At 36.1% G+C, this 22752-nt stretch overlaps 1 protein-coding gene and 1 long non-coding RNA gene across 6 annotated transcripts in view; one reads left to right on the top strand and one right to left on the bottom strand.

Moving 5' to 3' along the window:
- Positions 1-22752, top strand: part of PDE11A (phosphodiesterase 11A) — a 117713-nt gene that overhangs the window by 47279 nt on the left and 47682 nt on the right. For all 3 annotated transcript variants that reach the window (XM_039555242.1, XM_019290330.3, XM_020585056.2), the window contains 6 exons: positions 2451-2515; positions 6582-6714; positions 9118-9193; positions 10578-10645; positions 11015-11107; positions 13763-13813. In XM_039555242.1, the coding sequence (XP_039411176.1) occupies positions 2451-2515; positions 6582-6714; positions 9118-9193; positions 10578-10645; positions 11015-11107; positions 13763-13813 (486 nt within the window). The remainder of the gene's footprint in view (positions 1-2450; positions 2516-6581; positions 6715-9117; positions 9194-10577; positions 10646-11014; positions 11108-13762; positions 13814-22752) is intronic.
- Positions 1-22752, bottom strand: part of LOC109145663 — a 108132-nt gene that overhangs the window by 44938 nt on the left and 40442 nt on the right. For all 3 annotated transcript variants that reach the window (XR_002047217.3, XR_005602360.1, XR_005602359.1), the window contains exon 2: positions 11855-11972. This is a non-coding gene — a long non-coding RNA (uncharacterized LOC109145663). The remainder of the gene's footprint in view (positions 1-11854; positions 11973-22752) is intronic.

Here is a 22752-nt window from a genome sequence, read left to right as displayed (position 1 = left end):
CAGTTCCTTTTTTTCATGATATAGCCACAAGAAGAAAAGCAAAATCCTGTCTGTAGCTTCATTTACACTTACCTGGAATTTATAACCTTGCTAATATTTTCAGGCTATTGACTTATCAAATGGGTGGTGCTTGAAAGCAGTTTCAGAGCCAGAAACTGTTGCATCATCAAGCAAATCTCTAATGCTCATCTTTAAAACTAACCTTTTCTGCTGTGTAAGTGTGGAAAACTGATACACATAATTTCTATTCTAGTATTTTAACATCTTCAGTCCAACTACTGGTCACTCAAAAGTAACAGCTAAAAATAAACTCATCAAGTCTTTAAGTGACCATCCTTTGTGTTAAGCAACTCAGTGGGGTCTACAGCAGCCTCAGAAGTGTCTTCACTGTAATCAGCTTCTGAACTTGTGTCATTAATGCTTTTTTGTGAAATCCCGTGTAGTGTGGAAGAAAGCAAGACAGTGAACCTGCAACACAAGGAGTTTTCTCAGCTATTTTTGGTGGCTGCTGTTCCATGGGATTTGTTCCTTCCCCTCACTTTAGTTGTTGGCAGGGGTCTCTTTGGGAATGGCTATGTTTGCCCATTTTAAAAAGTTTCTTTTTCACTTTGCAAAATAAATATTGAGAATCAGTTCCAGTTTCTAAATAATTTAACTGCTGTAAAAAGATAAGTCGTCTTGCTATTTTGCCCTAGTAATTTTTCCCTGAAGTAACACAAAATCCATTAGAAAAGGCATATGAATGCAAATGCCAAGATAGCCACTTTTTCTTGTGATAGCAGTAGGCTTTTAAATTGAGCAGGTGAAGTGGAGACACAATTTCTAGCATTACTGAAGTATTTTTGGTTTTTTGCAATTGCTCTATCCACTTGACCAATGAGTAATTATTTCATTGCAGAGCTCTGTTGAACAGATGGATGTAAACGGTATGAAAGCATTTGTCAAGAGTTGGTTTTCACACAGTTTTGGCAGGGGCTTTCACTGGGACTTTACAGTTCTGATATTCATAGGGTATGAGAGCCTCTTTAAATATGTTTAAAGTTTTTATAAGTGTTGTTATTAGTAATAAAATAAGTGGCCACCTTTATATTGGTAGCTCCCTCCAGTGTTTTCAGACTATTCAATATAAGCTGCCCTCCTTTCTACTGATTTGAGGAGTAGTTGAAGGATAAAATATTGTTTGTAATATCTTTTTTTTTTTTCTACCCAAGTATTATTTTGTATTCACTGATTCTGCACTTAACTATTTGTTGCTGGGACTGACAAGTCAGAGACAGAATCTTACATTTGTTTGTATGGCAGAAAAAATCCCCATTCTTTTCCTTGGAGGAAAGATATGATTCACATTTCATTAAGTTAATAAAAATTTAGAACTTTAAGTGGAGTATGCCCTAAATTATACCAGCTTTCCTAAAAGCAAGATCGAGGTTTTTATTTCATTTATATGTTCTCTACTATAGAATTTTATGTTTCTAGTTTATTTTCTCTTTCTAGATTCCAATACCACTCCCCCTCCCCAATTTTACTGTTACAAGATACAATTCTACTACATTCTTATGAAATGTCACTGTGTTTATAATATGATTTTTGTTTTTCACAGAAAAGTCCATTGTGTTAGCAAGTTGTGGGTGGCAGTTCATTTTTCTGCTCTTGGTACTATTTCTGCCTTTGAGCTTGGAGGGGTTTTTGCCAAACCACAAGCAATGAGTTCTTATTCCTCTAGACTAAGTTGTGAAATATGGACAAAAAGCCTAAACTTTTTCTAAATGGTCATAAATCTTAGGTTAACTTGGAGTAGGAGAATAGCATCTTGCCACCCACTTGGTAATTTTTACAAGTGGCAAAACAGTTGTTTTCCTGACTTTCCCCTGTTTTGGAGGGCTAACATATATATCAAAATAGATCTCTTTAGAGTAACTCAGTGTCTAACCTTGTCTAAAATACTGTTATTTGCCCATTATGCAGAAAGCTTTTATGATTCAGAACTGAAGATGGGGACACATCCAAAAATGTGGCCTCTGTTCTGTGTCACTTTTAGCCACTCTTAAGATGTTTCACTTATGTGCTCCTGACACGTATGTTCAAGTGTGATTGGTTGCAGTTAGTAATGCAAAGCAGCCTTTCTGTTTATTTTCCTGGATTTAAAAAAAGAAGTTTGGGTAAAGCTCCATAATTCATGTTCTGAAAGCCTTTAAATGGGAAGCATATACTCTTGTGGAAATAGTTTTCGGAAGGAATCTAATGATATAATTTGATTTGATATTGTTTTTTAGGGAACTGTGCACAGTGTGTATTTTGAACATGAATTCTCTGTTGAAAGAATACAGATTTGTATTTTTATCCTAAGACCATTGGATAAAAATACAGTTTAAATAGAGGAACCTTACGTTACTCTTTCCTTAGATGTTTATTCATCTAATAACAATTTTAAGTTACTTCTTTTGTGACAGGTGGTGAAATTTACAAAATCCTTTGAGTTGTTATCTCCAAAATGCAGTGCTGATACTGACAACAGGTTAGTGCTCATGTCTTCTGTGGTTATAAATAACTTCATTTTCCACATAGTTTTAAAGTTTGCTTGGTCAAGATTTTATTTTCTTATGGAGCTTTGTGTAGGTTTGACTGAAGAGTGTGAGCCTACGTTTTTTACGCAGACAAGTCTCCTGCTTGCTTCTATTGAAGACTCGCTAGAATAAATGTACATGCCTATGTTTTCTTATATATGTATGTTGGTGTGTGTATATATGCACTAATATTGTATCAGTGTCTCAGGTAAGAAGCCGGAAAAAACTGACTTTTTATATTTGCTCATTGATAACATGCAGGTAAAAATTACAAAATTATTTTAGATTGTTATCTCTTACAAAATGCCACTATACAGTTGTGTTGAGAGGTTTCCAGAAAAATTTTATTTCTGCTCTTGTCAAATTGGAAAGCCTGGAAACCTCAGAGCACATGTATTTCCTAGAAACTGTGTTCCTGTGACTAAATCTTGTTTAAATGTTCAGTCAAAACAGAAGTATATGTTTTGCTTGGTAGGATCTGTATTTAAACATTTATAAAGGGCAAATTTAAAGTAGTAAAAGCTTTTTGTTTATGTGGGGTTATTATATCAATCCCTACCAGGTTACACCACTGGTAGCAGTTCACATAAAATGTCCTGTGTACCAAATGAGGAGATAAAGATTCAGGGCTATCGTGAGAACATTTCTTCCATCTTTCAGGGCTCAGTGTTTATCATACAGGTTTTATGCAAATTAATTCATGCTGATTCCAAAGGAGAATTTTCCATATCAAATGACTGTCATGATGATAAACCTTTTCATGGATTGATTTTGCAGCATTAGAAAAATGGGTAGTGTTAGAAAATTTCTAAGACATGCAAGCTGACAGCAGAGTCCAGGGCCACACAGAAATATGGGTAGAAGCTATCTCTCTTCCATGTCCTGGTATGGGAATGGTGAAGCAAACGGAAAACAAGCAATAAAAAAATAGGAAGATTTGAATATGAATAAATAATCTGTTGATTCATCTGGGATTCACAAGTTACTGCTTTTGACAAAGAGTTTCAGAGTAACAGTTGGTCTTTCCTAGGGGGTGAAAATACATTTCTTTTATTTGGGGACAGGAGTATGAATCAAGGGATGTGGTTGTTATTCCTGTTTTTCTCAAACTTGATCTGTAGCCAGATTAGTCAAAACAATGTAGAGTGGTGTCAAGATAACCAAGCTGGTTTATTTCTTGTTACCATAGTTATATTAGCATGTTGCCACAAAGCAGTTTGTAGTAGCCTGCTCTGCATGTAGTCAAGTCAAGATTATTTTAACTTTAGTCCAAGACATGAATAAACACATGCACCTGCTAGCTAGTCTTTATATGATTCATAAAGGTATGTTTCTGTGTATTTTAATATAAAGATGTATTGCTTTTTCTTTGTTTTTTTTTTTTCCTGTGGGGAGTGAAGTTGGTTTTACAAAGACCAAGGTTAGACTGGCAGATATGATGGCAAATTTGGATCTAGCACAGGCACAGCTTGAGTTATTGGCACTGTTGTGGAAAAAGAAAGGTTATTTAGGATACAGAGCAATGCCGCGAGCCCTTGACATTTGAACATTTTTCTAGTGAGTTTTGCCCTTTTCATTCTACATTCTGCAGCTGTAACTGATGTAAAGTCATGAGACTTTTCATGTGGGAAAAAAACGGCAAGACGAGTTTCTTCATCATTACAGCAGTTAAGAAAAATATTATTTCTTTGAAATTTTAGTTGAAATCCAAAGAGATTTTTGGCTGGGAACAGTTCTCGTTATAAGTTTTATCTAAATGAGAAAGAATCTTCTAAGACAATATGACTTTCATGCCTAAGACAATATGACTTTCATGCCATAATATACTTTCTCACACAGTTTTTGAAGTTGGCTTTTCTTTTGCCCTCCTTTTATCTGCCTGATAGCAGCTCACCTGTTTAATCCCTAAATATCACAATAAATACTCATATCTATTTTCTTTGCTGTTGGTTGTAAAGAAATACCTTGCAAGGCCACACTTGCATTTATCTGTTCAGTTTGCAATTTTTCATCACACACCATGATCAAGTTTGTTTATTATTCATACTGGCACACTGAATGCTCTTGTTTTTGCCAGTGATTTTGTTCTTGAAGTACAAGTTTGCCAAGTCCCCTAAATTTTCTCTCCCTTTGAAAAAAAATATTACATAAATCTCAGAATCCTTGAGGGCTCAGTTCAGATATGATCTAGAAGAAGACGAGCCTGATGGAATGTGCGGACTGTGTCTTTCCTGCACAGAAGCAGTGGTTTTGGCAGATGAGGTTACACTTTAGCAGGTAGCTGAGATGACAGTTCTCTAACCTGAGTACCAATTGCAGTGGACAGGTCACCTGCCTGGGCCAGAGTATGAGTTGTGTGGGCAAAAATATCTGTGCTCTTCCCACTGGGGCTGGTAGAGAGGAAGTGCTGAAATCCCTCAACTGTTCTACCACCACTGTCTCTGGGATGACGCACCTGTCTTCTAGAGTATGGGTGTAGAGTACTTGTTAGGAACGTAACAGAACCTACTCTTAAAACTTCTTCATGAATTTTATCTTGTTTCTTTTACTTGAATTCATTTGCTGCTTAAAATGCTTGACACCCATAATGCAGTCTTGATTTATGTGTCTTATATACGCATGGTAATAGCATTCAGATAAGTTATGAACTGGGAACTATGCATTTGAAATTAGATCCTTATCCTTAAAGACTTTTTGATTCTGAAGTATTTGAAATAAATTAAATTATGAATTAAATTTTAAATTATAAATGTGATTTTTTTACTTAGCTCAAAACCCATTATATTTAGGTAAAGGTCTCTGTCAAAGTATACACATAACATTTATTACAATCACTCAAAATTCTTATCCCAAATGAAAGTTGATTCCTTTAGATTTCTGTGAATCATTATTATTTTTATTTATAGTCTTTTAAGAATATTAAGTTTTCTTTCAGATGAGTGGCGTAGTTGAATTAGTCTCCAGAAAATCAATGCAGGCAACAAAAATCAATCCTTTCCCTTTGATTGAGTCTTTCAAGGATTCTACTGTGCAGCCTGCTTTCATTCACGAGCATTACTGCAAAGCTTCAAGCTATTGTAGTCTTTTCCATAGCTTCTTAATAACTTTTTTCTAAGTAATGTTTCTCATGTGTTGAAAACTTATCAGCTTTCTTCTCAAAACTAAGACAACAGGCATTTTTTTTTATTCACACATGAGTAGCCAGACTTTGCCAATGTCAAGAACCTGCCTGAAATAAGTCAATGAGAACTTTCCTGCTGATTTGGTGAGGTATGAGGTGAGGACTTTAAGGTCTGTGTAGACACTGAGTTTTCTGGAGAAGCTGTGGCAGAGTGTGGTGAGTTGAGCCCATAATTCTAGAGTCTTATGCTCATTTAGAGAGAGCTCTCTAGCCCCTCAATAATTGTGGAAGAAGCTCAACCAGGTAAAAAGAAAAGGAAACCTTCATGTTTTGTGTGACTACTTGGATCCACCTGCTGTAATATGCTTGCAGTATTGATTTAAGACTTATTTAATGATCCCTTCTTCAGCCATTCAGATCTGGCATTTCAGATGCCAGATGCCAAAATGAAAAAAAAGTCATTTTGACAGGAAAATTGTTGAAAATAAGAATTGAAAATATCCCAGATTATTAGATTAATTTAAAAAATCTTATAAGTATATATTTTCAGGTAGCTCTACAGAAAATATGATTTAGATCTGGTTACTTTTCATGAGAAGGCCTGTATCATACAGAAACTTACAACATAACCCACTGTTGATTCATAGGTAAAATTTATCAAGTATTTGATTTACTTGAGACACCAGTGCTATTTTCAATAGCAAGAGTTATGTAAAAGAGAGAATTTTTGAGGTACTGTTTCAATAATACCAAATTCTTTTTCTACAGTTAATTTTTGCTAACCATTAATAATTGTGAATGGTTCTTCTGTTTCTATTAATGTGCATGTAAGACATGCTGGACTTTCAATTAACGTTGACTGTATTCTTTTCTTCCCTTGCCCTGCATTTTGATAGTTTCAAAGACAGCATGGAAAAATCATCTTATTCTGACTGGCTAATAAATAACAGCATTGCTGAACTCGTCGCTTCCACAGGTCTCCCAGTGAACATCAGTGATGCCTATCAGGATCCTCGCTTTGATGCTGAGGTGAGAGATTTTTACAAATGTAATTATTTATTACTTTTGGGCACTGCAACTAATATCAAAATTTTATCGTTATATCCAAGTGGCTGTGAAACGTGAATATTTATTTTGAATTATCTTTTCTCTCTAGTAAGTTGTCCTTCTGGTCGTCTGTTGTTGATATGGCTTTATACAGTAAACACAGATCACTGAATTAGTGTATGACTTTAAGCAGTTACTTTGCCCATGATTCTTTTTTTTTTTCCTATTTATAAGTGATAACTTCCTCTACCAATTGCCTTGATATTTATGCAAAGTGATTTTTATTGCTGAAAATTTGTTGGTGTTCAGTGTTAGCAGCACCAGTGTTGTTAGCTGTTGGGGTGACTGGGGCTGTACACACACGGAGTGTAAACAGAGCTGGTATCCAGAGAGACAAATGTTGTTTGTGATCTAATTTAGCCAACCAACCATTTAATTTGCTCAAATACACACTGGATTGGGTGATTTTTCAAGATACATATTACTCCCAATGTAAGTTGTTTGTGTATCTTAAGGTATTCATTCCAGCCTCAGTTAGAAAGCTGTAGCTGCAGATAAAAATGTAAGTATACTTAACATCTAAATAAATGATAGAGGCATATAGAAGGACAAAATCTTCACTGAATTCTAATCCAGCATTACTATGGAGGACTTGGCCAGCAGTTGGGCAGCACATTAATCAGAGGACAGCCTTGGTCAGAAAGCTTCCTAAAATATATTCACTACAGTAAGTGTGCTTGGAAGTGTTTCATGCTGAGAGTTTGCTTGGTTCCAGTTTTATTCCATGTGTCATTAAAGGGATTATCTCTCACACCAGCAGAAATTTTCGAAACAAGAAAAATAAAAGGGGCCCGCTGTAAAAGTATAAAAGAAAACTGCATTGATGCTAATCTGTTCGGAATTGCAAGCAGTACAGATAATGCCTGGGGTGTTTAGATATGCTAACATAAAGCATGCCAGTCCTTGATGTTTGCAATTGTACTTGTATTATATAATGTCCTGAATAATTCAGCTGTCTCTTCTTTGTTTCCCAGTTAGTCCTTTAGAAGTTGGAGGCACTGCCCAATTTAGATAGTGAAAAAGAAAATGGTACAAAGGGCAATAATTATTTTCTTTTGATGGGTTTCTATGAAAATTTAATTCTTAAATTCAGATTTTCTAGTCAGTTGTTTTTTCAGTCAAGAGTAGTAAGAGGAACATAGTATCCCTTATTACTTAGATAGAATCAAACATACATTTGTAGTTATGAACAGATATTCTGTTCTCTGCTTCCATTGAAAATCATCTCTTACTTTCTTCTCAGAACACTACTTCTCATTTGGAAATGTTAATGCTCAATTTTCAACTCATTCACCAAGAATTTAATGCGAAAGTATTTTGCAGTTCATTTTAAGACATACGTCTGAATCAGTTATTCCCCCACTCCCCTGGATTTTAGGTGGCACTCCACACTGATTTCAGTGATGAGTTCTGAGTATGTATAAATAGGCAATAATCTAATTAAAACCTCAGTTACATCTTTTGCTAGCTGGGAGATCACAGTGATGCCATCCTGCTTCCCATATATGAATTATTGCTGGTCTTTTAGTTTTCTTCTATTACAGACTGCCTCTAGCAGTGGCAGTTTTAGTAAGAGAACATCTGATCTTCTGTGAGTGGACTCATACCACTCTCTTATTCTAATCTCTTCTGAGAAAATGTTTTCTTTTCATCAGATTTTTCAGCAGTGACACTAAAGAATAAAGCTTATTAGCTGTAGAAAAGAGAGAATCAGTTGACGCTTAAATTGTGAAGTTGTATACTATATTAGATAGAAAACAATAAACGAGGCAGTAAATTATCATCAGAACAAAACTATCTCAAATCTAGGGTTTGGCTCCATCCTTCCATTTCTTACTAAATTGCACTTCTGCACAATTCCCTACTTACTCTCACCTTCCTTCTGAAAATGTGTATTTCCTGTAAGCCTCCTTTTAGAACTGCCTTGGTAAGTCCAATTTCAGTTTGACAATTGGGAAGAGTATTTCTAAGGCAAACTTGTTCAGTGAAAGTTATCTCTACTAATCTGCCAGTGTAAGTAATCCAGAATTTGTCTGGACATTGCCTTAATTGTAATTTGTCTTTAGTGCCAAATCAGAGTCAAATAGTATAAGCTTTATGTAGCAAAGAAGCCAATGTTTGTATTTTCTTTGGCAATTTTCCTTATGCCATAATCCTTATGGCTTTTGGTCACTGTGAATGAAGTTTCAGCAAAATTGTTTCTGAGAGCTGATTCATATGAAATGACATTTATAAATGTAAACTTACTCCTTGACATTTCTATTACTATGACTTATAAGGCTGCAAATAGCACCACTAATGGAAGCTCTCATTTCTACATTTTAGGCTGACCAAATTTCTGGCTTTCACATAAGATCTGTTCTATGTGTTCCTATATGGAACAGCACCCACCAAATAATTGGTAAGACTTTCCTCATGGCTGCATAAATTTTGTGCTAATGTAAATTTAGTTCTGTCTTTTTAATTCTATGTTCCTTTTTCTTCTTTTTCCCAGCTGAATATTGTTAAGAAGTTACGGTACCTAGGATGCATGCTAAGTATCCAAGAAGGGATGTTTTGACTTGGATACTGTATGGACTTTTCAGCTTTCCAGTTGTGTCATTGTTAAGTTTTATATTGTGTTGAACTTTAATGAGATGAAAACAGAAATTTTAACCGTATTAGTGAAAAATGTTTTATATGCATTCAAGTTTTTCTTGGGTCTCCCTCTTTAGTACATGGGCAACTGTTTCTGCAGTCAAGCAAAGTGGTCATTTTCCTCTGATGATAAATTATAGACACAGTGGGGGAAGACTTGCTGGAGGGGCTGTAGCGGCGGTTGGAGTTGCCTGTTGCAGTGGTGGTTGCTGGATTAGGATGTGACAGAGTTCTATGGGATCTTTGATAGGATGCTTTGCAGCTTGCTACCCCAGGAATTGGCCCTGTATTACCTGCTTTTGGCACATAAAGGAGCATTTGGAAATAACAGTGCCAGATTCCTCTGCTAACTTTCCACAGAACTGACGTCAAAGCAATAGCAATTTATACTGTCAGGATAAGAGTTAGATCCCTGTGCCTTGTGGCTGTCAGGGAGAGCTGAGATCAGTAGTGCATTGCTGAAGGCACTGGTGTTATGCAGGATCTTTGAGCTTCTTTAGCAGAGATGATGTGGGAATTGAGTCTTTTAAAAATACATCTTGTTGTTTGTTGTGAAGTGCGCATTATCTTCAAGAAGCAGAAATAATCTGAACTGTTGACAGCTGATTACTCTTACAGTGTTTTTCTAAGGGCTTATTGTAGCTAAATGAAATAGAAATGTTTGTTGCAGTAGCAAGCAGTATTAGTTCATAAAATGCATTTTTTCATTGGTTCAGTCAATTAATGAGCCAGCCATGAGTGAAAAAGGGTTTATATACCCAGATGATGCTGAACCAACTAAGAGTTTAGGAATGAAGGTACTGATTCAGCAAGTTATATTGGTAACTCCAAATTTTTAGGACAACTTATATGATTGCTGTTAGCAAAGTGATCAAGTTCTTTCTCGAATAGATCTTTAACCTTTTGTGAAGGCATTGTGACTAACTTTTAGATTTGCAGTATTATACTTAGAGAGGAAGGAATAACAGCTGAAAGTACTGGTATCAGAACAATCAAACTATTGCACGTCTGTCTGTTTAGTGATTTTCAGAATAAATATTTGCATTTTCCTTTTCAGTTTGAAATACACACATTTTATCAATGAATAAAGCATTCTGCATTGTGAATTAATGAATGAAGATTATAATTCATATTAACTCTTTCTAAAGGGGTAGCTCAAGTGTTGAACAGGCTTGATGGGAAATCCTTTGACGATGCTGACCAGCGACTGTTTGAAGTAAGAGGCATTCAGTTCAGCATTAACATACTTTTTCAGTAGGATTTGGTATTTGTGAGTAATCTGCTTCAGTCCACTTCAGTCCACTCCAGGGAGGGGGCGAGAATATCTTGTCCATATTGGTGGTTTGACATTAATTCTCAGAAATCCTCACTTAGAAGGTGGCATCCTAATTAAAACAAGTTTCTGGCCTCTAATGTCTCATCTGGAGGCCAGTGACTCACCTGCATTCCTAAGATAACCTGTTTAAACATGATTATTCCTAATATTTCCATGCAATTTCTTTTAATTATTAAGCCAGTATTCATCTTAGTGCTTGTATTATGATTGATTCATATTTGACTTTCTTTTTTCTCTTTTAAATTTTAGGCTTTTGTTATTTTTTGTGGCCTGGGTATCAACAACACAATTATGTATGACCAAGTGAAGAAATCCTGGGCAAAACAGTCTGTGGCTCTTGACGTATGTGTACATTTTCATGAAACCTTTCCTTTCTCCTAAGTGTCACATGTAAAAGAGCCCACTATACTAAAAAAACCTACAATTAATTTAAACTTCTCCAACCAGATTCAACAATATAGCACTGCCATCTGTTATGTATCTGGAGATTTTAAACATTATCATATTAAAGATAATCTCAGTGAGAAAAAAGCCTGGAGTTTTGAGGGTAGCTTTATAAATTTACATTATTCCTACTACAGTAATAATTATGAGCGGTCTGAATGAAATTTCAGATCTTTCAAAAAGCATTATGCAAGACTGATTAATCTTAAAACATTGCTCTGATGAAAAGGGTAACATCACTAAGATATTGGTATTGTTTTAAATTTCACGTGTGATAAGAGAAGAAAATGATCTAGTTATCCCTGATGTGTGCACCTTTCACCTGTGTAACTCCTTTGAGTTTATCCAGTACTCACCATTACAATAAGGACCACAAAAATAACATTGGCCTGAACGAGATATGAAATTCTTTCCATTAAAACAAAAATCAAACCCAACTGTATTGCTATAAGGGAGCTTTTTTTTTATCTTTGCATTAGGGTTGGAGATGTTAATCTGCATAGTGGGGTTCTGTCCTGTGATGCACACAGGCATATTAAGGCTTTCCAAAGTCGGTAAGACAGTTGGTGTTAGAAATTCTAAGCACAAGCAGATTTCTTTTATTATTTGTATATATCCATTTAGGAGGAAAAGTTAAAAGCTTACCTTTTCAGGCCTCCTGCAAGATCCCTTATACTTTACATGTCGTAGCCATGAATAAGTGCAAGTTCCTCGTATGTCTGAGATATTTGTGCAATGTGACACCTTAGAATGAATGCTCCTGCTGGCAAGAAAAACAAGCAGTGCTGGATGTCACACACAGATACACATGGATGAAACTTAATATAGAAGTTTATTTGCTACTGAAATAAAAGAAAATTGAGAATTTTTTGTTTAAAATACAGCTTCTTTCTTTGATCTAAAAAAAGACTAATAACCATATATTACATGTAGAGTATAGATTTGAGAAATAGTCACTATTCTTCAATGAAGAGTAATTATTTCTATAAATGGGCAACAGCTCTTGATAATATTTGCATAAAGTGATGGAAAATGCAGGAGTAAAGTACTGATCAGTAGAATGGCATAAGATGAAGGACTGTGGATTCATTTTTCACTAATAGATTACTTCATTGGTATTATATATTTAGCTATAATGGCAATGAAAGGCACTTGAAAATTACATTGATATCAGATGTTAAATAAATCACCTTTTTATATATCATAATAAGATTCTTATCCAGATATACTGATACAGGTTTTCATATAGTATTCTGATAAGATTGACTAATAAATAGAAGAGAAAAACATAAATAAATTATAGGAAAGGTTCAAAGCCAGGCTAAATACTTCTTTTATATTAAGGAAACAACATATCCAAATGATTAAAAGATTAGAATAACAACTACTAAGGAAGACTGTAAAAATCTAGAGGGATATATTGAACACAGATCAAGGAGAAGCTTGATGAGAATTTTGGTACTAAGTGTCATCTGTCATAGCAGAGGGTGTAGTTTGACTAATCTTACCAATTTCTGAGAGAAGTTGCAATATGGTTGGACAGAAAAATAGATACTATTCGAGAAAGGACGTAATGTTATAATTATACAAAGTAAAATGGGGTACAGAATAAATGAGTTTATGTTTTTTATTTATTCTTTTATAGTGCAGGAATGAATTTCTGTAAAAGGTGGCATCTCCAAAACTGATAAGAGTAAATATATCTTGGGACTTACTGCCACAAGGTGTTGCAAGTCAAAGCCATATGAGATACAGTTTAGGTATTTGTATGAATAACAGAGACATTCATAGATGAAAATTATTTCAAAATGAGAAGCATGTATGAAAGCTCACAGCGCATCAGCAGGTTGGGTGTTGCAGTGTGGGGAGGAGGACCTGTCCTTGCTGGGAGTGCTCTGGCTCTGGGAGCTCCCTCATGGACCAGCAGCTTGTCCCATACACAGAGATCGCGGTGGGTCCAGAACACAGGATGGCTCTTGCACCTTCTGCAGTGCTTGTTCAATGTTTGTATCATCCCATAAGGATAGAACGTACTACATATAAATGGATGCATACTAGTAGGTAATAAGAGCACGTGTACAGTACTTTGTGCATTTTATTTGATGCTGCCATCTCCAGAATGGTATTGAAGAGAATGTCAGACATAGCACCTAGAGGTGCTGATATTTGGATGCAGTGATGTGCCACTAGTATAGGCATTAAGCTTTTCAGTATAGCAGAAGGCATTATTAAAAGTCTGTAAATCTACTGTTATTTTTACATTAAATTCTTTCTCTTTTGATTGTAGAACTCCAGGAGAATAATGTAGGAATCCTTATAATATTAAATTACTTACTGTCCGTTATTCCCTATAAAATTCCCTGCAATATAAATGCCAAATGTCTGCCTGATAACCTGCAATTAGCTATTATGTGCTGTCAATCAGAACTGAATTATCACATAAATGCTAATTAAATTGGCTGTAAACATAATTGATTAGACTGCAGTACAGCACCCTGATATTTCTACTCGTTAAGTGTATGAAAATGTTTTTTATCTTTTGTTCTGGGGCAGGTGTTGTCTTATCATGCAACATGTTCGAAGGCAGAAGTTGATAAATTCAAGGTAAGATTTAAGTTTCTACTTATTTCTGAAAATATAACAGTAAATTAATATTAGTGTAGATTATCTGAGAGAAGTTTTACATCATAAGCGGAAAATCTTAATTAACAATGATTTATGAAGGACATATTACATGTTAGGCTGTTAAGTAGGGAAGGTGGAAGATGTCTTTCAAAGGGTCAAGAGCTGCAGTGGTGGGTACACAGCAGCAAAGTCCCATTGTGCCAGCACCAGCTACTGGCACTGCATGTCAGTGTGGGTTTGGTGGCCTCCTCAGCAGGAACCATCACAGGGAAGTCATACCATGTAGGAGATGAGGGAGAGACTAGGGAAAAAGAGAGGAACTTGAGACTTTCCATGCTTATAGCGTGGAAGCTGCCCTGTGCTTACTAAAAAAGCAAAACATTCTCTATCCCGATTGTGCATAGGGTCAGAAGGCTGGATGGAAAGATGAGGAATCTTCTAACTCCTCTAAGAACCCTGGGCAGAATGTGGAAGTGATGTGTTCTGAGTGTAGCATTGCTAGGGACCAATAATTACATGTTTTCACTGAATCCTGCCTTTCCATGGGCTAGAGAGTGGGGGGAACAGTGACCTTGATCTTTAATCACTGCCAGCAATCCAGAGCTGCTTTTGTGATAGACTGTCTTTTCCTGCTTGAGGAGGCACTTGGGAAACTTGGTGATGCTTCCCTTGGCTATGAGGAGGCAATGCTGGTAGAGGGCTCCTCAAAGCTGCTTGGGAGGCTCTCATGGTGGGTATCACTGTTGGTCTCCTGGACACAAAGTGCACCAGAGACTGTAGTGAAGTCTGGGAAGGAGATCTGGACTGTTGTGACCCCACGCTGCTGTCATTCCCTGCTCTGGAACCCTGGCATCTGTCTGGCTGCAAAATAGCTCTTGGGTGGTAATTCTTACTCTTGAAAACATGGCTGGCATAGAGCTGATACTGATGAGTTATCTGGGCTGAGGAAGGGCAGCTCTTGCTCGTTAATTAGTTTGAAGATTATTGCCCAAATGGTGGCTGTGCCTTAAGACTCTGTATCGATACCTGGTGATAAGGGTATAATATTCTACCTTCACTGTAGTTACTGGTACGGTTACCCAAACTTGTGTGTGCTGAAGATGAGATTACTGAAGTCTTGCTTGAAGATCATTCCAACACTACAGGAAATACTTTTGTGTGTGCAAAAAGTTGTATTCAGTGTTTGGCAAAAGGAGCTAAACACTGTGTTGAGAGAGAGGAAAGAAAGGGATAAAGATTCATCAATTTCCTATTTTATTTTTGTATTTCCATTTACCTTAGAATAAGCACCTGTAATACAGTTTCTATGACTCTCAGGATTCCACCAGTATCTTTGTATGTACAAGAGGGCCATTCTTGATTGCTGTCAGCCACTGCAAGACAACTCTCTTTCACAGTCTGTGCAGTTGAAATAACAGCCTGCTATGTTACCCTTTGGACTCAGATGCTTGTGTGATGAGAAGCTATTCTACTTGTTTTCCCAGGTGACTTCATTAATAGATAGACCAGTCTCCAAGAAATGTCTTTTTATGATCTGTTTACCTTGAAGGCATGCAACTATCCATTTAATGGTTAATAATAAGGTAAAAGGAAATGAAAAGCATTTATTCATTAGTAACGCCAAAAGATACATTTCCAATGAAGAACATAGATGAGAAAAAAAGGAATATAACCAAGCTATGCTTAAAGTAATTTAAGCTATTTTTTCGGAAAATTTTTCCCTTGCCTATATCCAGTTTTCTCATTTTCAGTTCCTGACAAAATGAGTCTCAAGTAGTCTTTGTTAATGCCTTTACACCACTGGATGTAAACAAAACAGAAGAACAAAATCCCAGAGACTACCAGCATGTCCTGTGGGCCTGTGACACAGAGCTCATCCCCAGAGAGGGCCATCCATCTGTGGGATGAAATTACTCCCATCTCCCTGCTTGCAGCCGGTCTCCCTGCTGAGGTCTCCCAAGGCATCCTACCCTGAAATCACTGTTCTTTTCTCTGTTCATTATATTGTTATATTTTGTGTAAGCCCTTTGTTATATTAGGGTCATCTTCTAGACTTGACTGGCTAATAAACCATCCCTCCCTCTGGGGGTGTTTGAGGCTAGAACTGTCCCCTCTCTCTGTGGTGATTTATTGGCAGATGTCAGAGCACACGTCTGTTACGATTTACCTGATGTCCTGGTTCAGTCAGAGCAGACACACACACGATAGGAACATCTAAATGAGAGTAATGCCAGGAGCTCACTATTGGCTCCTGACTGACACAGCACCTAGCAGTAATTAATGATTTGGAGTGACAATGCATTTGAGTTGGCAACTTCTCAACATATTACCTCAAATATATTGTAACCGGACCCCAGAAGCTTGGAAATAATTACATACTCTTGTAGTACAAGTTTTTTCTTTCCCTCTTTATAATCTTATTTTTTATAGTCTTCATAAACTGTTTCTCCATTAAGTTTTATTTGGTTAGGATCTCAAGAATATTCTGATAAAAAGTGAAAAATTGCAAGTCTACTTGAAGTTTATTTTTCCTCTGGTTTTTACCAGTGAATTATCTTATTGCATTATAGAAAGCCTAGGCAGACTAGTAAAAGTTGATTTTTTTTACTTGAAATTTCATCAATAATTTCTTACTGTTAGTGGATGAATTCACAAACATACAAATTAACAAATATACCTGCTATCTTTTAAAGAATTAAGCATAATCACTGTGACCAGGTTCTGTAAGATAAATGACATTTATTTCTGTTTCTTATAATCCCATCTAAGAATTAATGAAGAAAACCCCACCTTAATAAGAAACCCTTAAGGAATTAAATACCTTTTTCCAGATGTTTATCTGGGAAAAAGTGCAAAGCACTATTGCTGGTGGAGCTGGAAAAATACAGAGGGAAGTTCACAGTATGGAACAATGAAACGTGAGTATGTGAAAATTGACCATGTCATACAATTGGCTACTAAATATTTTTAGATTTTTTGGGTTTTAATTTTTAGGTTTAGATTATGATGGCTTCCAAAAAAAAATTATATTTATTATACTGTTAAATTCACACAACTGCATAATATTTTTTAGGTTTTCTGATATGTGCCACATTACTATGCTAAGTAGATTTCTGATACCATTCCTCCAGATACAGGAAGAAAAACTAAACTTTGCTTTTCATGGGCATTTGCAAGTAAAACAAAAAACCCCATCAGCTTGAGTGCAAATTTTTCTGACAATGTCTGGAGTCTTCAGCCTGATTTATCACAATGCTTCTCCTCCCTTGCATCTACATAATTATGTTAAATTCAAACTGAATTTTGGCAGGATAAGCTTAAAGTAATGCACCGTTGAATCATCCCCATATCAATATTAATTTTATTTTCAAAAAGTTAGAAAAAGCTATTATTTTAGAAACTGTGGTAACTCAGTTCTCCCTTGTATTTTAGACTTGAAAGACTATTCTGTCATTTCTGTTGTGTACTAGTGCTAGTGCTTAGCTATAAGCATTTGTGTCACTGGAATAGATAAGGCACTTGAAGTCTGATTAATCTAAGATTGAAGCTATCCTATAGGATAGTCCTGTAGTGCCAGGTTTCTTCTTACTGAAATTCCAGTTCTGCGAGCCTAAATATAGTTATGTGTTAGACAGATATAGATACATGAGTAAATAATGCAGAATTGTGTCCAGGACTGGATATTTATAGCAAGAGTTACTGATTTATGAGACAGTAATGATTAAGTCCTGTGTCTTAGCAAGCAGCTCAACAAACACACATCACCTTTAAATTTAACCAATGTAGTTTCCAAAAAGAATATGTAACCACTGTCCTATTATGGGCAGTGTACAAGAAGCTATTTTTAAGAAGCAAGCCTAATTGCACAGCTGTCAATGGTATAAGCCAGATCAATATTTAATGACTATGATGCATTATTTATAGCCCTGTGAGAGATTCCCTTTTTTAGGTCAAACAGCACACAGGAGAGATACACAATGGAAAATAATGTATCACCTGATTTACAGAATCTTCAATTCAAAATGTAGCATGAATAACAATTTCTGCCTTTCTCAATTTTGCAGCCTGAAGTGTGGCTATTTAAGATCTACCTTCACATAGGGAGGCTTTTGTGTCTTTCTTAAAAACACTAATTTAACTACAGAATGATGGAAAGAGTTGAACTAAACAAGAAATAACTTTTAAGACTGCTACTGTATATGACAATGTAAAGAGTTGAATCCATGAAAGAGGATGGATCTATGTGAATTTGATACTTGGAGTGAGTTACGCATGATTTACCATTTGTTATTCACGCCTTATGCACCCTTAAATGTGTAACAATGGGCAGCACAACGAAAAAAAATGAAATTTTTGTACTGATTTTATCTTCAATCTCTGAAGCAATAGGGAAGGCATTCCTTGGCTATGTTATTGTCATCTTTCAATTTAGAACTAATTTAATTACTTTTATAAGCTTGTAATTAAATAATTTTTAGTAGTTTATAGTAATTAATTCATAGTCTTCCTCAGTAATTAAATTTCAGAAAGGTAATGTGGCCTTTGTCTTGTACCATTTATGAAATATTGCCATAGAATATGGGGGGTTTATGCACTGCTGCTGTTCTGTTGCACTGCTGTGTCAATCTGTTTGGTAACCTGTGTTTACCAAACCCACAAGCACATAGTCACACTGCAGCGTCAGCACTGCAACCCGTGGGCCCGGCCATGTGTGTGGGGAAACACGGAGCTCTTCACATGCTGCAGGATTTTCCAGATTGGCCTCCAAGGCTGCTCACACACGCTTCCCTTTGGCTGGCACTGAGCTTTTCCCTAGTGCTATTCCAGCTGCTTAGGTTCTGCTGAAAATAGCAACAATAGGAAAAAAACCAAAGAAAACTTCAGGGTAACCAGAGCGTTGAAATTGAATTGTGCTCCCTTTTTCCTTTTTGAGAAAGGTACAGGATCACAAGATGTAAAACACAGTTTATTTCTCTACTTTTCCACATCCACTGCCCACATAAGACAAGACCTAAAGCACCGTGTTAAGAGTTTCGTAATTCATGAAACCAAGGTCTTTATTTATTACGTTATTTTGTACACTTTGACATGTGCCCATGTCTTCAGTTGTCGTGGAAATAAGAAGTCAAGAACACATTGCATACACTGAAAATAATGATAAAATACTGAGTGTTTATACTAGTTTCTGAAATGTGAGGCTGTCATCTGACTTCCAGCAAGTGCTCTGTAGTTCAATTTTTTTCCAGTTTCAGTGAACAGGGAATGGCATGGAGAAGTGGAGTAGGGAAAGATTGTTCATGGTATTTTCTCATAAAATGTCTGGATTTAGGGACATCAGATGAAATTAGGGTGGAGATTTTAATCTGATTAAAAATGTCTCTTCAGCAAACTAGTAGTTAAACTATATGACCTATCACTGTAGATGTTAATGAGTTAAAATGATGAATTAGCAGAAGGAAAAGGCAGAGACTGATGTTCTCTGGGTCAGGGAATCTCCAAGGCGCAGCTCACCAAAGCAGAAAGGAGTGCACCGGGGGGGGTATGTTTTTTCAGTTCAAATAATATTCCCTGAGGGTTTTTGCTTATTTTCTTCCATGAGGTGTTTTATCAGAAATAAAGTCAGATTAATTTTATGTGTCAGAGACATGAGAAGCACCTTTCACGCATTACTTCTGGAGCTGTCCTGCTAGACTGGTGCCGTACTACAGTGCCTACCCTAATTCAAGGAATAGTTAATAGAGAAAGCTAGTGGGAATTCTGAATTTGGTTTCAAAAATTTAAACGTTCAGTTTTATTGAAATTTCAGCATAGGTAATCAAGATGAGATTAAACTGCTGCAAAAGGTTGCTGAAAAGATTCCTCTTGTGTTTCTAAAACGGCCACATTTATTATTTCAGGTGAAAACATAGAGCTCCCAGAGTAAAATGTTCCCTTCCCTCTGGGGCAATGGAATATGAATTTTCCAAGATGTTGTGGAGGTAAGGTTTACAAGGAGTATTTTAGCCTGGTGAGGCTCAAGCACTGAGCTGCCATCCTGTGTCCAGCCAGCCCTGCCTGTTGACTCTGGAGGAGTTCAAGGGAGGCTGTAGTGGTTGTGAGGATACTTCCACCCTCTAAATGTCTGCAGTCTAACTGGGCAAGTTCCTTGTCCTTGTGTTGCCAAATTATCTGAGCAGGGCAGGGCACTGCTTCATGTTTTGGTTTCCCATTTGCAAAGAGGGGACAGAAATATTAAAACATCTGTGAAAGGTTTCAACAATTCTACTTTTGGACTGCAACACATTTGTGTGATGCAACTGTATTGCATTTGCATGATAAGCTTGCACAAAACCAGTTTATTTTCTGGTGTAGGAGATAAGTAAATCCTGGTTTAAAATAAATCTTTCTTTTGAGGAAAAACTGTATATGATTGAGAGAGTTAAGGCAAAAGAAAGAAGCCTGTGCCTGGAATCTAGCTGAAGCCCACAATTTAATCACATAATCATACCCAGACAACTTTTTCTGTTAATTTATGAGTTTAGCCAAGTCATTAAAATAATTTTTAAAAGATATAGGCTTCTTTCAGCAAGGAATAGATTCTGGATCGCTTCAGGGCAAGGGCATCACAGAACTCAGTAAGGAACTTCTCTAGAATTTTTTTAATATGCAAAGGCAAAATATATTTATTCCTATATCTTTATGCTATGCAGAATAATCTTTGGATACATTTACACTGTGGGTTAAAAAGAAGGGATCTTCAGCGTTATGATTAAAAAGAAGAAGTGAAAAATCAACATTTATATTCTAACTGCAGAGTAAAGACACACAGTAACTAGAAATATTAAATAATAAATGACTAGTTCTGAGATCAACTACTTCATAGTTAGACCACAGCTTAAATCTCCTCATTAAATACTTTAAAAAGTAATAAACTTCAACCAATGAAAATAACAAAATTAAAATATGTGCCTGATCAAAACAGTCTTTGTACTAGTTACTTTAAAAAGCTGCCTTCTCTAAAGCTGAAATAGACTTCAATTGATCTAGATATTTCTAATTATTTCTGCTATACTCTAATATTTACAGTACTAAAAAAACCCATTCCATGTAGTTGAAAATATCACTGACTTACTGCCTTTAATAGTGGCTGGTTTCCAGTTTCTTAGTAATTATGCACAGTAATACAGTGACACTTAAACAACAGACATTTTCAGCAGAGAAGTAATAAAACACTTAGGATTATTGAGTTGTCCATACTAAAAAAAGCATGCTGCTACTTTGCTGTTCCCAGATACTGGATTTTTGTTATTCACATGGGAAATTTTGTGTTTCTTGCATCTGTTTCCATATGCAAAACTACAATTGGTCCAGGTCTTGAGAATGCTTAGAAAAACAAGTTAGAAAAAGCAATTGTTGGAACAGAGTATTGCTTCCAAGTGAAGGTGGCATAATTTAGTACCCAACAGACCTGTTGTCTGTTCTTCCATCTGATCAGTCACCATACTCCGTAAGAATCCCTTGTCAGATGGAAAACATCAAGGAATAAACACAGTTCAACATTGCTACCCTAGGTAGCCAGCAACCATGCAAAAAGTCATAAGGCATGGAATATATTTACATTGCCATCCAAGCCAGAGGGATATCTGATGAATGATTTAAAAAGGAAAAAACAACACTTGCCAAATAATAAAGTAGTGTACTTCAGTCAGTGACAGACTTTGGAATTTCTGTTAGGAAAGATTTTCAGACAGGAAGAAAAATTTATCTAGCAAAGACTCCTGCACTGAAAGTGGGCCAGCATAATTTAAAATTTGAGGTACTTCAGTGAAAGATGGTAATGTAGGAGTTCTTCAGTGTGACTTTATCATAGTTATTTTGCCACCAACAAGGAGCAAGTTATTCCCCACACAGTTGATAAGACATCCCTTGGGCTGGCCCTGTATGTGACAGCTCACTCTTCTGAGACCTGCATTCCCAACTGCTCCAGAAAGACCATTGTAGTGTTTATTTTGTCTCATGAAAGAATTTTCAAAGAAATCTATAAAAATGGCATAATATTTCACATTTTAAATTATTCCTTATTTATCTGTGCTTGATTCCTTCTGTAGCCCCAGCAGACTGAGAATTATACCTAGGCATTTTCTTGTTAAAAAATGAAGTTGCTTTTCACCAAACTTTATTTAGATAGAAACTTTCTAGTTGGCATTGATATTATCAATTTTAATTTTAAAATTAAAAAACTTAGCTGTACTGGATTTAAAAACAGGATTTTTTTTTAAATTTAGCATATACCCTACAAATGAAAAAAATATTTTTCTTTATTTCTGCTTCTGTGCAGTGTGCCAGCTGCAAGCAATTGTTTGTCATAAATGTTTGCTTGTGTTGATTTTAAATTATTAATGGCAATATTTCTACAGGATTTTTGTTTGTTTGTTTTTAGTATTTTACAGCAAGAAACATAAATGTCCCCCAGAGGAAGAACGCAGTGTTCTTTAAAGGCTTTTGACATTTCCAACGAGTTGATATTAGAGGTAGAACCTTTTCATAAGTAAAACACTCAAAAGTGGAGAGTGGGAGACATGTTTTTTCTGAGATGAATCTGTTTGGCCACTGGGTGCCATCCTTGCTCCACTTTAAGGCTGGTCGCCAAGCAGCATTTCTGTTAAGCCGTAAAATCCTGAAAAGTAATGCCAGTGCAATTTCACACCACCACAATGTTTGTGTCAGTGCATGTGGTAGAATATGTTCCCAGCACAAGGCAGCGTGTCCTTCTTGCACAAGACACTGAGAGACTGAAGAGAAATATCCGTGCAGGTTCAGCCATGTTATGTCCAGTCTCATATCCAGCAATTTTTTTTTTTTTTTGCATTTCTCCATCAGGTGGTGAGAATGAGGCTGTGCTGAAAGGGCTGTTCCCACACATGAGCATGTGAGTGACC

Source organism: Corvus cornix, chromosome 7 (assembly GCF_000738735.6).
Source record: "Corvus cornix cornix isolate S_Up_H32 chromosome 7, ASM73873v5, whole genome shotgun sequence".
Classification (NCBI taxonomy): domain Eukaryota; kingdom Metazoa; phylum Chordata; class Aves; order Passeriformes; family Corvidae; genus Corvus; species Corvus cornix.
This window is presented reverse-complemented; position numbering and strand designations above follow the sequence as displayed.